Source organism: Emydura macquarii, unplaced genomic scaffold (assembly GCF_026122565.2).
Source record: "Emydura macquarii macquarii isolate MOO-44397 ecotype Brisbane River unplaced genomic scaffold, CSIRO-AGI_Emac_v2 contig_2422, whole genome shotgun sequence".
Classification (NCBI taxonomy): Eukaryota; Metazoa; Chordata; order Testudines; family Chelidae; genus Emydura; species Emydura macquarii.
In genome coordinates, this window is record NW_027132559.1 from 412024 (window position 1) to 428807 (window position 16784).

Sequence of the window (16784 nt, forward strand, 5' to 3'; positions counted from 1 at the left end):
TCCTTGCTTCAGGTCATAAAGACTTAAAATAGTCAAGATTTGTGTACTGGTGTACACAGAAGGGCTGATCATATGCCATATGAAAATAGTGGAAGAGAAGCTTTCTAATTATGCATGTCTACCATGTTACAGGAACAACTGAGCACTCTTCAGATCAAGCTAGATGAGGAAGAAAGTAAAAATATAAAACTTCAGCAACATATTGATAAACTGGAGCATCATTCCGCACAAATGCAGGAGGTGAGGTCGCTGTGTAATGCAGATTTTTGTGAGAGAGTATATACAAAAGATGTGAATATCAATCACACTTCTCAACTATTTTCTGTCCTCCCCCCGTTTAGTGAGTTTTTAAATATTACTTGGATTTTTAAGAGGCAATACTGCTAAAATTATAAAACCAGAACTGAGCAGAAAGAGATCAGCTAGACAACAGCGAGCATCAGTGCCTTCTAAAACTTACTTTGAAATGTTTAAAATTGCTTGATCATAGAGTAAAAGAATAAATGATGAGGCACCCAAGAAGCATAGTGGTGGAGGTTTTTTGTCTGATTTCAAGATGTGTGGTAAATTATCAGTTGTCACAAAATATTTTCCTCAAAATTTTGCAGTGCTAAAAATATTTCTGGTAGTGGAATGAACAAAAGTGTCATTATATATAAAGTTTACAAGTCCTCTTCAAGTAGTCTTTGTTTTTCTATTTGTTTTGTTAATCTACTCAGCCTAACTAACCAAAACTAAAATAGTTGTGTGGAATATTTTTCTGCATTATGTTCACAATGCACTGTGTAACACCTACAATACAGCAAACACTCTCTGTGACCTTGACCTTAACCACTTCTCAGCCCCCTTACCTCCCTAAAGTAGTTCTCTATCTTGAATTTGGGAAGATTGTTTCTAAAGTGCACTGAAGACTAAATACGCAATATAGGTGGAAGGAATTATCCCACTGAGTTATACAATTCAATTTTGTTGATATGCAGACCTTTATAAATGGTGATTTCACAGTAAAATTAAGGACTAGATTTTAGGTAATGCCATAAAGCAGATGGCATACTCTCTTTGTGATGTAGTGGGAGTTGTAGTGGAGAAGCAGAAAAGATAGGTGTGGCAAAGGGAAGATGGGATCAATAGAGAAGAGCATCAGTCTTCCCACACCCTTCCACTACTTCAGCTTGGGAACGGATATGAAGTTCTAAACTGTCAGGTGAAGGGTACTTAAAGTGATGCTGATAGGACCTTTTTTTAACCTTAGTTTGCTTCTTCAGTTATCTCAGTAGTTCTTGCTCTACAGACTTCCAATTTACTGCGCTACTCACAACCATAAAACACTTGAATGTTCAGGATTAATGTGCTTGGTTTGGTTATAAATATCCAAAACAACTTTCCCAGCATACAGAGAAATGCATCTTACATAGTCAGTAGCTGGAAAACACATACCACATAAAAATATTTCTGTGATTTCAGCTATGCTTTATACAGTCCTCTACTCCCCTTTCACTTTTAAATTTTATTTCTCTTCTAAAGCTTTTCTCATCAGAGAGAAGTGAATGGAACAAAGAACAGCAGGAGCTCTTTGGACAGATACAATTTCTCAAAATGCAACTTCAAGACACTCAAAGCAAGACTGATAGTAAGTCTTTGTGGCACTGAAATGCTGTGTGAACTTCTCAAGAGGTTTCATGTTTTGAAGCTACTATGGCAAATACTGAATAACTGTTTTGGTTGGTTTGTGAGTATGATTCTGTCCTAAGAGTAATTTTTCCTATCTATTATTGAGCAGCCTGCATAGTTAGTCATAGAATTTAAATGGTAGAAGGGAACAAATAAGAAGGAAGGTGGCCAGAAAAGACCACCAGATCATGTACTATGCCCTCCTCCATATCACAGGATCTCTAATTATAGACAATGGAAGTAGATGATTCATCCTAACTACATATGGAATATTGTTTTAGAAGGTTAAAATAATTAAAAATAACAAAGGAAAAGGAATGATCATTCTACCAAGCTGCAATCCCAGATTTGGGAGCAACTTTTAACATTCCTCCTTATTTGTTCCCTTTTATCATTTTAACTTTTACAAAACTTTTTCACTTGTCTTACTCCCACTGGCGTCTGTCTACTAGATTGTCTGTATTATATTCTGAGGGCCTAGAATAGCACACCTATGTATTTTTGACATTTCCAGTTAGATTGGTTAGACAACTAGAAATACAGTCATGTTTGAACTCACTTTCCTGATACAGCTAGTATAGAAGCAGTTAGACTTTGCTTTTTCCATATTAGACCACACATACATGATTAGTTCAGAATATTTAAAACTCAAGTGTGGTAAACTTGTAAGCCTACTTAAGATTACATGTGGGATTTTTTTTAAATACAAAATATAGTAAAAAGTGAGAACACTTCTTCTAAACAATAAGCAAGTTCTAAATCAACCCTCAAGATTATACTGCCAATAAAATTAAATTGGGTTAACATACATTTAGTTTACAATTCAGAGTTACAATTACATCCTAGCATCCTTTTGATTCTGTACACTTTTTCTACAAGTCAGTATTTCGTTGACTCTTCTTTGTCCCCTTTTTTCCTTAAGATTTTTTTCCATAGTTTTTTGAGGAAATGGCCATTTTTACTGAGAAATCGTGTATAGTTTTGTTTAATTTTCACATAAAATTCTACGAAATCCCTGATATTGCATCGGGAGGTGAGCAGTTTTATAAATTAACAAACCTTTATACATTTCTGCATGTTTTTGACAGTATTAAAAAGTGAAATCCATGACTTGCGTATTGTCCTGCAGTCTGCAGACAAGGAGCTGTCTGCTGTAAAGATGGAGTATAACACCTTCAAAGAAAAACAAGAGAAGGAAATGAGTCAGCTCTCTATGAGACATATGGATGTACAACTCCAACTGGATAATGTTAAGTATGTCATCAGCTCCTTCTTAGTAGACATTTCGATGCCTTCTACATGAGAGTGCCTCCGGAATCTTAATTCTATGCTAATACGTGCTAACTTTCCCTTTAAATAATCATTCCTACAAAGCAGAGCTCAAGTTGACCACTGTATTCTTTGGTACATATGCATTCTGCTTTTACAGGCTCAACTATTTCCTGTATATTTAGAAGATAGGAAAAAAGGTGATGAAATTAACAGAAATACTACAGTGAAGCCCCCTTCATTTCAACATCAGTTTCCCATAGCATTTTTCCATAAAATGCAATTTTTCCAGTAAGTGTTCTGGCCTCCCTTAAGTAGAGTGAATTTGCTGAGGCAGCATGTTATTTTCAATTCTTTAATGCTAAAATTAAAAGCCTCACTCTAGTCTGCCCATGTCACTTCTTCACATAGTTGTGTGCATCAAAAAATCCATATAGCTAGAAGGAAAACATGCATTTAAATTCAGTTTGTTTAAAGTTTGGCAATTCAAGATTGAAAATCTGTCTGTACTACATGCTGTAAGTGACATTAAGTGCTATTAGGAGCGGGAAACTGGTAAGGCTTTATTTATCATTCAATAGCAAATCTGACAGTCAAGTGATATTAAACAGGCACATACATACTAAAGTAACATAATTTCGTTTCGGTGCATGGGAATTCTCCATTAAGCAAGTGGGCATGACTGCATTATTTCATCCTGATGGGGTACGTCTTACGTTGGATCTTCTAAGCAATATACTGAAAACAGAGAACCATGCATCAAAACTGATTACATGGTTTCACTGCTACCCCAATTAAATATTGAGAGACTGACCCTTGTAGAGGTGATCTAGTGAATACCAGTCTACAGGCTCTGTATTCATTCTGTGTTTCATAATTCTTGTCAGCAGGTGCGTAGCCCTGCTAATTTTTTACTTTTAATCTTAAGTATTAAGAGACCTAAATATTTCTCAAGCCTACAGTTTAAAAGAAAAATCAAGCTATAACATGCAGAAAGCTCTTGTGAGATAAATAAACTATACGTGAGTAAGAGAAAATGTGACTGAATAAATGTGCTGTGTGGATATACAGGGCTAGTCTGATAGTAGTGACTACCATCAACAGACAAGCAATGATTGATGGTGACTGAAGTTCCACTTAAAATCTTTAAGGTTGTAAATCATGACTCTTTTTAGAGGAAAGCAGAAGTGGCTGTACACCCAAAACAGCACAGCCTCTCTCCCACCACCTCCACCAAAGCCTCTTAAAACATTTGAGTGACACTAAATATATTGGGAATTGTGATAAAAATGGCATAACCTGTAAGTCTTGACATGATATCCATTTTTTATAAAACAAGACTGTGGATTATCTGTAGCAGTGGTTCTCATCCAGGGGTACACAGAGGTTTTCCATGGGTATATCAACTCATCTAGATATTTGTCTAGTTTTGCAACAGGCTACCTAAAAAGCACTAGTGAAGTCCGTACAAACTAAAATTTCATACAGACAATGACTAGTTTATACTGCTCTATATACTATACACTGAAATATAAGTACAATATTTATATTCCATTTGATTTATTTTATAAATATAGTGAAAATGAGAAAGTAAGCAATTGTGTGCCATGACACTTTTGTATTTTTATGTCTGATTTTGTAAGCAAGTAATTTTTAAGTGAGGTAAAACTTGCGGGTATGCAAGACGCATTAGGCTCCTGAAAGAGGTACAGTAGTTTGGAAAGGTTGAGAGAAACTGATCTATAGCTTTTAAAAAATATCTGGGGTATTTTTTATTGTCCAGGACAAATTCTTCTTTACTAATAACATCAAAATATTTTTTAATGAAGGCTAGAACGTGAAAAGATTCTTGAAGGAAAAACAAGTCTGCAGGATGACTATGACAATTTACAGGAAGTAATGAAGTTTGAGACTGATCAGCTGAAGCAACAGCTTGAAGACCGCAAACAAGAAAGTGAAGAACTGAAAACCAAGCTTCATGTAAGAAAGCCAAAACTGTTACAGTATAATCCCATCTCTCATTTAATCACATTACGTAACTCATCTTATTAAAATGACTTTACCAATGTTAGGCCAAAAAAAATTCACTATTTTGATAGTGGTCCTATCTGGAAGGTGTTATTTACAGTTTGTTTAATTTTCCAGCTGACTCTTGCATCCATTGGCTAAGAGACATCCAGTCACATTATGCTAGAAGTTCTGTTGTCTACCAAAGAAATCTTTATCTATCGATGGAATTTGATTTAGATGGGCTAATTGGTAAAGAAACTGGGCATTACTTTTGAGATGAATCTTGGGAGGCATACTCTGAAGGGTTCAGATTTCAATTCTGGCTAAAAGTGGCATTTCTGAAATATTTGGAAGTTGGTGCTTCAACACACTGGCAATAATGGTCTTGTCATAGTGATTTATGACTTCATGGTGTTAGATCACTGCCCTGCCATCTAGTTGTTGCTTTCATTGAAAACCTGTCATAGACTGCAGTGATTGCAGAACACAGCAAAAAGGCTGCTTTATGGGCTTTTGCAAATGCTTTTGCCTCCTTTCTGCATTGTATGCTGGCTGTCTGATCAGCAAATTTATTTCAAGGTTTCTCTTTTGGCATTTAAAAAAATAATGGACATACCGAAAACTGTAAGTTCCTTTTTACAGTTAACACTGTAGACTATTATAACTGAAAAAATTAAAATCTAATTTATAGATCAGAAAATGGTGTCATTTTGTGCCCCATAAGTCTTAAATAATTTAGGATCCAGTCTACCCATAGGACTCCCATCTCTCATAATTACAACTGAGATGGGTGACACTAGAATTGCTGACTTGTCAATATGCACTAAAGTTTATCTTTAGAATTATTCTGGGCAAAGTTCAAGACCTCTTTGTTTCTGTTTTGTGTATGCTTTGTGCAGCATTTTCAGAGCTGTTTTATTTTTTCTTCCTCCTTTCTAACTTTCCTTAGGTTTTAAATAATTTTTTAGAAGTATTATATTAATATCTTGGTACCAAATACCCAAAGGCTTTTTAACAGAAGAGAATTGAAAATGTTTTAATCAATGTACTTAGCACAGAATTGTTATAACAAATTGTGTTATGTCTTTTAGAATCTTTTGGAACTTTTGGAAACAGAAAAAGAACGTAATCAAAAACTAACACTGCAATTACAAGAAGATAAAGAAAATAATTCAAAGTGAGTATTGTTGTGGAGTTTATTTACAGCTGAAGTCAGTGGTTTCATCCTATGCTAAGTTTCATTTTTTTATAGCTCTTGTTATTGAAATGCATTGCTTTTCCCAAAAATAAAAATGCAAACCTTCTAAATGCATTGTTGTGGAAAATTTTCACCTTTAAGTTAACTATGGAGTTAAACCAGGAATGAATTTGGCGCAAAGACTGTTGAGTTCTTTAGACCTCTGAAATCACTATGCATGGTGTATCTTTTCATGTATTTTGTAATTGCCAATATTCATCTCTTGATATAAAAAGAAAAATGTTTTAGTATCCAAGATGTCCATCCTAGGAAATATGGATATTCTCTTTCTAAAAAGAGAAAACAATAAGAAGCTGATGAAGGAACAATAAAACCATCAGTCACCTGAAAACATCTGTTCAGAGAACCCTATTAGAGATTTTTGTCTTCAGATTATTACTATATGGATTTTTAGTCAATATCTTTACCCAACTAAAGACAGCACTGCTTCTTTTTAATTATTTTTAATTAACATTTTCATTATAAAAATGTTCCTCTGTATGTGAAAGTTCTAGCACCAGCTACAATATACAGCTACAAGCTGAACTATTAGGTTTTTGAATAGCTTTAGTCAGCTGATAGTAGAAGAACTTTAAAACTAAATGGCACCCAGGGCCAACCTACATAGTTTGTTCCTTGTTAAAACTGTCTTTTCTTATGTTTTGATTGTCTCTTAAAAGGACTATATTCCTTCTTCTCTAGGGAACTCTTGAAAGTACTTGAAAATGTACAGCAGGAAAAACAGTCCTCTGAAATGGTGACACGATGTGAGCAGCAGGTATAAAAGCATATTTTGATCATTGAAAATTGGGTTTTCATGGATTTCTTGTATATTAAAGGGAATAGAACTTTTATTGGTGAACTGGCTGAAGATTAATAGTAAAACAAATTCAGTGCTTTCAAGCGTCAGGAATTGAACAGTAGCTTTTTAATTACTATGCTACCTTTTAGCACCATCAGCCTATTAAGCTGTACAGCTGTCACTCTTGTGGTATTCCAGGTGTTCTGTTTATACTAAATGTACACGAGAGGTAATGAGGGCTCTTCCCATAATTAAAATAAAATTTCTTCCAGGAAGAAAAGTTGCAGAAATTAGAAAAGAATCTGGCTGCTGCTGAAGAGGTTATTGCCTCTCTGGAGAAGACTAATACTGCCGACAAGGTACAGGAATACTTCTATTGTTGGTTTACAAGTGCTAAAATAAATTGGCTTCTTTGCAGCAGTGCTGGAAGCCAAGCCGTTCCTAATTGTGATATGAGGTGAAAAAAGTGCTCTCAACATCTGGCACAGGGTCTGCAGGACTCTGGGGAAAGAAGGCTGGCACAGTGCCAGAGAAAACAGGGTAGAGATATAAGGGAAAAGAGGAAAAACAAGGGAATTGTGCTGTCTGCTGGACAAAACAGTTTACACAAGGTGATGAACATATCACCTGTTGATTGACAGGGGCTTTTAATCAGGCTCATTGGCTGAGGAATTGGCTAATAGAAAACATAGGAATGATATAGTAAGAATCTCACTGTAACTGTTGTCAGTAAAATCAATGCATGTTTCATTTAAAATAATTACACCACTTTTCTGAAAGCTCCTATAGTGAATAACTTTTATCATTGTGTACAAAATAAATTTAAGAAATAACATGGGAACTCATTGTCACAGATGGTAAATCAGTTCCTGACTTGTTCTGTTTTCATAACAAAAGAAAAAGTTGGGGGATTGGGTCAGGGGGAATTGCTACACTAAATCCAGAATCTAGTAAATGGTTTTTTGAAGATGGTTGACTCCAGTAAGTTTCCGCCTGATTATTACAGCAACATTCATAACCTTCTGCTAGAAGACAATCAAAGTGGGACTAAATAGTTTGCATTACAAAATAATATTTTTCCTTTTAATCTTGGAATAGTAAATAAGCTATTTAACTCTTTTTATGAGAGCTTAGGGTAAAGGAAGGCACTTTTTAACAATGAAAATAGTACTGTTCTTTCACATGCTAATCAAAGTAATTAAAAAATTCAAAATATTTTTCTTGGTTCAAAGTGAAATATGGGCTGGGCAGAAATTATTTAAATAGTAACAAAGTTCAGTGATATTGGGGTTCAATATTTTTCTTCTTTTTCAGGAGGTTGTATCTGACTTAATGAGCCAGATCCAGGAGCTAAGGGCATCTATTAGTCACAAAACAGAGTACATTGATGGACTGACAAGAGAGCTGGAAGACATAAATGTATGTTCTGTGGGGCAATGCGGAATGTGACAAAAATGGAATGAAATGACGCTTTTATATATTGATGTAGAACAGCATAATTTGCAGTAGGGTTAGTTGAAAGAAACTTTTTTGTTGTATTCTTCTGAGCAGTTTATGCCTGCGGGTGTCTTGGAAACTGAACTCTTTCCACATGGTAGGTAGAGAGCAGTTTTTCTCATGGTGCCTACTCGGTTCATGTGAGCTTCAATCAGCTGACGTATTCATGTTTAATTTTGCTGAGAAATTAGTGGTTTGAGAGTTCACAAAATGAAGCTGAATTCACTGAATCCATTTGTAGGAAAGAAACTAGGTATGAGATACAACTCTTAGGTTTCAGTCTTGGAGGCACACACAAAGCAATAGGATTACTCATATGAATAAAGTTACTTGCTTGCATAAGTGCTTGCAAGAGTGGGCCCTTACTGAATGGGGCATTCTCACAGAAGCTGTGAGACTTTTGTCTTCTGCTTTATAGTATGCCTATTTTATAAGAATGGTCTTGCTGTCTTTTCTACTTTGTCTTATTGCAAACTGATACAGCAACTGATACATATTTTATATGTACTGTGAACCCAAAAGGACCTAACACAGAAAAGTACATACAACTTCAGAATATAAAATATAATTTTTCAGTATGCATATTACATCAAGTACACCCAACATGCATACTTATTCTATAGGAAATAGTTCTGTTTCATTGCAACCTTCATGGAAGATCTCAAAGTATTTTCCAAATTTATTCTCTCAGTACCCTTGTGAGGTCAGTTAGCATCATACTGTTTTACAAATGCAAGAGATCGAGCCTTTGACTTACCCATAGTTGCACATGCCATTTACAGAACTAGGAAAGGAACAAGACGTCTTGACGTTCACTAATAGATCTGATCTTAAAATAGTCAGGTGGCATTGAATTTATATCTCAACTTCAGTTCTGATGCAAAATTTAGTTTGTGGGATTTAGTAACACTTTTATTCACTGTACCTTTAGTACCATTATCTGAGATAATTCTCTAAACATGATTTTATAATTCTGTCATCTCAGGACTCCAAGATGCAGCATTTCATTTGCTTTTAACAAATGACTTTGATAACTTTCTTTCATAGTCATAATCCTAAAACTTAACCTTGCTGTTTTCTTAGTGGAAGTATAATTCTGCCCTGACTGCAAAAGAGGAAAACAAAGCAATCATAGAGGATCAGGAGAGACAGATTGAGGAGCTGAGCGAAGCCTTGGAGAGAAAACAGATAGCTAATAAAGTTAACGTAAGAGTGCTAACATCAGTACCATATTATGATTGTTTCTGCTCCAGATGAGTTGGACGTGTTTGATTTTTGTTTAAAATATTTATATGGGATTTAACCTCACTTGGGTACAAATATCATTGCTTGGAAAGAAAAGTACAAGAGTTTTAGTGGAAGACCTGGCAAAGTCCATTAAATTGTCTCAGTATTTGCTTAAATATTTTAAATCTATACCAAAGGCCTGATCCAACTCTCATTAGAGCTACTAATACAGTTGAGTTTAAAGAGAGTTGTTTCAGGTCCTTAAGTATAATTGACTCAAAATGGTAAAAGAATATTACATTTAACAGTCGTTTTTTCCAGTGCTCCTGTGTTGAGGAACTTCTCCTTTACGTATAATTTTAACCAAAAGCTCCACCTGCTGGAGTAAGATTTAAGCAACTTGGGGTATAATTTATACTAAAACAATTGTTTCCAGTTGTACTTATACAACCCAAATATTGCATAGTTTAAGTAGTATGTTAGAGTTCAGTGATTCTGTTAGTCTGATTAACTTTATTCTTTTTCATTTTAATTTTTATTTTATATTCTTTATCCAGTCTTTCACTGCCATCCCCTTTATTCTGTAGAACATGTCCTATAGCTTAAAGGGGAAGGTGCTCAGGTTTGACTAAGTCTTCATAAAATAACCAGTTAGGGCTACATAGTTCCTCGATTCTACAAGATAACACCATTCCTGTATCTACCAGAACAGACTGTTCTCTTCTCAAACCTCCTTACCTCTGTGAATAAGTCTCTACTACACTAGGGAATAGATTAAGATCGCAGACTTCATGGTAGACTTAACTAATTTGGCGTCTATATTACCATGTCATTGTGAGGTGAAAGCCAGAACTGAATTGCTTACTAAACCGCAGTCGTTTTGCTAGGTTTTTATAAACCAAAAGCAAAAGTGCAGATTACTTTTTGTTTTCTCATACTTCATTACTCTTTGTAGCTGAGTCCACCAGGCTCCTCATGGAGTCCAGAGGATCTCCCCTCCTGGGAGGGTATGTGCCACAGCCACTAACTTCCAGTCAGGGAGGAGTGGGAAGAGGTTTCTTTTGGAACTACATAAAGATGTTATTTAGACAGTAGAATCTACAAGGTACTCTTTCTCCTTCCCAAGCTAATTGAACCACCTCCATAGAGAGATGAAATCCTGCTGGCTCAAGGAATGAGAGGTCCAGGTGCAGTATTAGAATCCAACTGGAGTATCTGTAGGGTAGTACAAAAGGTAATTGTAAGGCAACAGGAAAAATCATTGCACTCTAACATACTTCTTAATCTATGCGATATTTGGGTTATGTAAGTACAACTGGAAAACAATCATGTTTTCGTATAAATTACACCCCAAGGTGCTTATAATTAGGGCTGCAGATTTCTCATAGCACTTCTTATCAAAAATCACTGAGTAGTCATGGTAAATTTAGTAAGTCACCAGTTACTAAATTTACCTCGACTGCTCCCTGATTTTTTTTATTTAAAAAAAAAAAAAATGCTGCGACAAATGAAGTTCAGTGCTACCTCAGAGGCCAGTGTCATCGTCCTCCTCACACCCAGAAACACAACAAAAGGGGAGAGCCCTCTTGTCCAGCTCTGAATGGAGACCCAGCTGCCACCAACTCCTCTATTCCTGGATGTGCCCAAAACAGCAGTGCCAGCGGCCCCACAGCCGGGAACCAGCTGGCTGCACAGGAGGGAATGGAGTGAAGTGATCACATCTCTGCCCAGCTGAGGATGCCCCTGCCCAAGTCCCAATGCAGCAGTCTGAGAGGGGAGGCCCTGGCACTTCTCTGAGCAACATAACAGTGGGAAGGGGGGCTGCAGCCCAGATGCCAGGGTTTTTCATGGGCAGCCAGGGGCACTAAGAGCCTGCAGGGCAGCATGGTATATCTTTCTGTGTTCTCAGGGCTGCACCCTGCCCTGGCACTCAGGCACAGGCTCAGCTCTTCCTTCACCAGTTGGGACCTTTTCTCCCTCTCCTCTCCCTATAGAGGCCAAGACCAGCTGGGACCTCTTCCATGTTGGTCTCAGGTAGGGGCGCTCATTAGGGTCAATGAAGAGGAAGACAGGATCCTGAGACTGGGTAGGGGAACACAGGGACTGAAACCGCTAGGCCTGGGGGCTGAGAGGAAGCCTGCCCCACAGCAGCGGCTGGCTGAGCCCAGCTCTCTGCTCTGGGTGTTGTAATATGGTGCATGAGGTAGTATACACCAAGGGAGGGGTGGCCAAGCTAAACTTGAGTGGTGCTGTGACCCAGGGGACAACGCCTAGAGCGGCGGGGCTGCCCAGCACTATAGGATAAATGTGGGGAGGGCTGATTCTTCAAACCCCTCCCCTCTTCATTGGGCCAGCGACACACCCACCTAAAGCCTTCCTGTCGGAAGTCACACACAGACAGAGGAGTCATGGCCAAACTCAGAAAACATGGTATCAAGGACTTTTTCTGCACCATGACAAACCTCTGCAGCCCTACTTATAATGGAAAACATTGACTAACATTTTAACTGTAACTTTAAAATGTCCTAATAGACCTTTGAAAACTTTGTTACAAAATTTTGCTTTGAGGCTAAGATTTGTGTATCAAGAATAGCCAAAATAAGAAATTATTTTTAGGAATTAATTTTTACTTCAGTTCTGACTTTATTTTAAAAAAAAAAAAAAAAAAAAGGAGAGAAAGGAGACCCTTTTAATTAATAAATCATAACTGTACACCACTTAAAATGCTTTGGAGAATTATTTACCATTTATTTTACTGTTCCTAATTTTGTTTGTCTATTTAAATGAAACAGGCAGAACTCCTGTATGAAGACCTGAACCATACTACTGAGCAGCTAAGCAAATTAACAGAGGCTTCTAAAAAACATGCAGTATTGCTTCAGTGTGCACAAGAAGACTTAGTAAAAAAAGAAACTTTAATTCAGGAACTTAAGGAACAGGTAAAATGTAGGAAGTTCCTCCCAAAGAGTCAGCTGTTCATTTTTTTTTTTGAGAGACTTGTATTATATATTACTGCCTACACCCTCTCACAAACTGGTTGCTTTTTTGTTAAGAATAATGTATTTCTCACTGAATTGGAGTGTGATAATTTAAAGGATTTTGAACGAAGGCTGGATAAGCTTTACAACCTTGATAATGGGGGTCCCAAACTAGCACAAGTGTTAATTCTGAAAGCTTTCATTTTACATGAGTGGAAATACAAAGCAACCTGAGGTCTGAGCAATACAAAATGGAGTTTTCTTTTTCCTCCTAGTCATATAGGGAAGTTAATTTTTGTAGGTAGTATCATGGGGGTAACTGATGAGCTGTCTAAATGATGCAGAGTAAGAGAGTGATTTGAAGTCATTCCTAATATCTTCTGGAGCACAAATAGCCAACTACCTTAGGATAAATCTGCACACTCCTTACAGTGGCATATAGGGTACATACACTGCACACACCCCTAACATGGGTGTAAGTAGCAGTGTAGCTGCTGAGGCACTGCTTAGGTGAGTAAAGACACACACGAACATGCTATGTATGTATCCTGTATGGCTTTTTATATGCCCAAGCAGTGCCTCCCCCATCTACTCTGCAGTGTAGTGTTCTGCTGCTGGAGCCTTTCCCCACTTCAGGAAAAGACTCTGGCAGCGAAGAAAGGCTCTGGTAGGAGAAGGCAGTAGGGAAAGTCTCTGGCAAGTCCCCACTGACAGAACCTTTCCCTGCTGCCTTCCTCTGCCAGAGCCTTTCACTGATGCATGTAGCTAAGCACTACAGCTTGATTTTCATTATGTCCTGTAGTTACATATACCCTACACACTGCTGCGAGTGGAGTGAAATGTAGATGTGCCCTATGTAGAGTAAATGAGGCTGAATGCCAGCTGAAAAGAAGCAGATTAGCTGCTAACATAGTACCTTGTATAAATGTTTTAAAATAGTGTTTGCTTGGAAATTAACAAGAGAACAAGATCATAGGTCAATGTGGAAGAACTGTTGATAAGATAAACCACATTGTGAAATCTAAAATATTTAGGTACTCAAAATATATTTAGTATACTTGCATACTTACAAACTACTAGTTTTTGCTTTTATTCTTTCAATATTTTGTGAATTTTAAGTGCCAACTGAATTTTAATTGATTGATCTTTTATAATAGCTGGACAAAAAAACAGAAGAATTGGAAAAGAGGAAGAGTGAATATGAACTAAAAATGCAACAATTAGACTGTTTTGTGGACTCTTCTGCAACAGTGCTGCCACAGGTTTAGTATTTCATTTTAATGATATGCTGTAGTTTACTTCACTGAAGAAGCTAATCAAAAGTGTGTGTGTGTGTGTGTGTGTGTGTGTGTGTGTGTGTGTGAGAGAGAGAGAGAGAGAGCGAGGTCTTCAGACTGGGTACAGAAATAATGACAGCATGTTGAAAAGAATTGTATAGTCTGTGAAATCCCATTTCTGTTTTGTAAGGTAAGCAGCATTATTGATGTCTGTCTCCTAGTTACACAGCATTAGCTTTTAATGTATACTCCTACAGTATAGGGAAGACTCCCCCTTCTCAGTATGACTGTTTTTACTTGCCAGAGTCCAAAAATTCTCCCGAATTTCGGTGTAAATGTGGCAAAATTCCTGGAAACTCAGGAGCAGGAAATAGCAAACCGGAGAGCTTCTGCAATTACTCTGGAGCATCTTGTATCTGAATTAAATGAAGAAAGAGCAGCTAAAAATGATGAAATCCTAAGACTAAAGGTAATGTGAAGTAAATCGAAAAGATAATTTGTAAGGTTAAAGTTAATATGAATTGTGTAAACTATCCTGCTGGGTTGGTGTTTGGTACTCTGCACTACCATGCAAGAAGCATGCTCTTGATCTTCTTTCCTGGGCTGGTAGCCATGCCCACCGACAGCAATTCTGGGCCCCAGAGCAGAACAATCAATGGCCTCGCCTAGAAAGGGATGGCTGAGGTCTGAGTGGGCTTCTGACGGAAGTTTTGCTGATTTATTATGTGCTGTGCAGGTTACCAGGTGGCTGAGGAGGTTACTGATGAACCTGGGAAGCTGAGTAGCAGATACCACCTCCTCAGCTGCCGGGGGACCTGCATGGCACATAATAAATAAGCTCAGCTCAGGAGAGGGGCAGAGAGCATGAGCAGCGGGAGCCTCATGGGAAGGGGCTGTGTGGAGGAGAGGCAAATACATATCTATCCTCCTATTTGCCTGGGCCTTTTTAAATTACCAGGCCCCTAGGCAATAGCACTCTAAAAAAGCAGAGCAATCAGCTGATTGAAAAGGTAGTATCTTATATCACTTTGTTGCAATCTCTGTTGCTGATATACAAGCAATAGTGACTTTCTGCAAAGCAAGTTTTGTTCATGCTTTGTTGATATGTCTTCCATTGAAGAGTTTCAAAATATTTGTTCTTTATTCTGTGCTTTAATGGAAAGTGTTCAATTGGAAACAAAAACAAGAATTGTGGTTTAGTCTTCAAATAACATGTTTTCCTTGCTTGGTTTAGGGACAGTTATGTGAACTGGAAAACCTGCGCCTGGAAATGCAGATATTAATGGAGAATAATAGGAATCTACAGAGCCAGCTGGCAGAGTATCAGAGAGAAAGGAAGAACGGGTAAGAAGCTACCCTAACTCTTAAGTGGTTATGTAAACTAAATTGTAATTCTTAGTATTTACTACAAATATGATCTTACACATACTGTATCAGAACTAGTTAAACTAAGATGATTCAATAAATCCTATTTTTTATGGAAATGCTTTCATGGCCAGTAAATTGTATTGCCTTTGAAATTACAAATTACGACAATACAGCAATTAAGTTATAAAAGAAACAGGTTAATGACTCCTATCTATTCATGCAACCTTTAACTTGGAAAAGTAATAGAATATAAACACTATCCATATTAAGAAAAATAGACAAGCTGAAATGCTGTCCCAGGGAAATCAGTGGAAGTTTTGCCATTGACTTAAATGGAGACAGGATTCCACACCTCATCTTTAGGAGTAAGAAACATAACTGTTTCTATGCTTTGTGCAAAATGGAAAGATGACTGATGAGAAGACTTCAAACTGGTGCATACCCTTAGAATGTAAAAAGTATGATCTTTGTCTGAATCTGCAGGTCAAGCTTAGTTTTGGACATAATTTTTTTTTTCAAATCTGCATTTTGTTCTAATGTTTTTCTGTTTTGATATATTCCCTAAAGGGTTTCACAAAGTGTTAAATATGAAATTGTTTTGAAGCATAATTCAGTGTAATATGAGGTTTTGTCACTACTAATTATAACAGTAAATCATTTAAGGAAAAACTTAATGTAATAAAGGACAAATCAAACACAAAGGTGTGCCATCTTGACAACTTGATGTAAGGTAGGACTTCAATCTGCCTTTCCATTAGAAAGCATTGAAAATTAGAATATTACAAAGTTTTTGCAATTTAATTTCTATAATTAACAAATATTCACAGCACAAAGATACTGAGATGGTGACAGGTAGTTCTAGAAGTGTCATCGAATGTTTGATATATTTCCACATAAAAAACTAAAACATTATTAAGGTTGCAAAGTCAAGAACTTAAAAGTTAGGAAATCCCAGAATTAAGGGAGTCTGTGCAACATTAATTCAGCTCTGTTATGCCTATCTATGAAGATACCATTTTTCAATGATCATATACTATTTTTTTCACAGGAACCCAGCATCATTCAGTCCACAGAATGGGTGGTGCACACTTAATGAGCACTGTTTAATGTTTTGTTTCCTTAACGTGCAGTGTGTGGCCCCATGCCTCATTTACTGCACATTGCTCAAACTGCTCTGAAGACAGATATATTAATTTCCTCATGGGCTTTTCTATGATGCTCATTACAATAGTATCTAGTTGTTTCATAAACATTAATTTATTTTCACAACATCCCTGTGTGTTGATGGAGTAAAATCATCCCCCTTTTACAGATAGGGAGCTGAGGCACAGAGAGAGAGGTCAAGTGATGATTGATTTTTGGGTGCCCAACATAAGACACTTGGACATGATTTTTCAGAGTACTTAGCATTATATCACTTAATATGTTCAAACCTCAGCTCCAAATTG

The 16784-nt window shown here is 36.9% G+C and overlaps 1 protein-coding gene across 2 annotated transcripts in view; it reads left to right on the plus strand.

Moving 5' to 3' along the window:
• KIF15 (kinesin family member 15) overlaps positions 1 to 16784 on the plus strand; it is a 49665-nt gene that overhangs the window by 21812 nt on the left and 11069 nt on the right. For both annotated transcript variants that reach the window (XM_067561602.1, XM_067561601.1), the window contains exons 18-30: positions 133 to 240; positions 1525 to 1630; positions 2760 to 2925; positions 4770 to 4920; positions 6042 to 6127; positions 6890 to 6965; positions 7262 to 7348; positions 8304 to 8408; positions 9570 to 9692; positions 12506 to 12652; positions 13849 to 13953; positions 14273 to 14437; positions 15203 to 15312. In XM_067561602.1, coding sequence (XP_067417703.1) covers positions 133 to 240; positions 1525 to 1630; positions 2760 to 2925; positions 4770 to 4920; positions 6042 to 6127; positions 6890 to 6965; positions 7262 to 7348; positions 8304 to 8408; positions 9570 to 9692; positions 12506 to 12652; positions 13849 to 13953; positions 14273 to 14437; positions 15203 to 15312 — 1535 coding nt within the window. The remainder of the gene's footprint in view (positions 1 to 132; positions 241 to 1524; positions 1631 to 2759; positions 2926 to 4769; positions 4921 to 6041; positions 6128 to 6889; positions 6966 to 7261; positions 7349 to 8303; positions 8409 to 9569; positions 9693 to 12505; positions 12653 to 13848; positions 13954 to 14272; positions 14438 to 15202; positions 15313 to 16784) is intronic.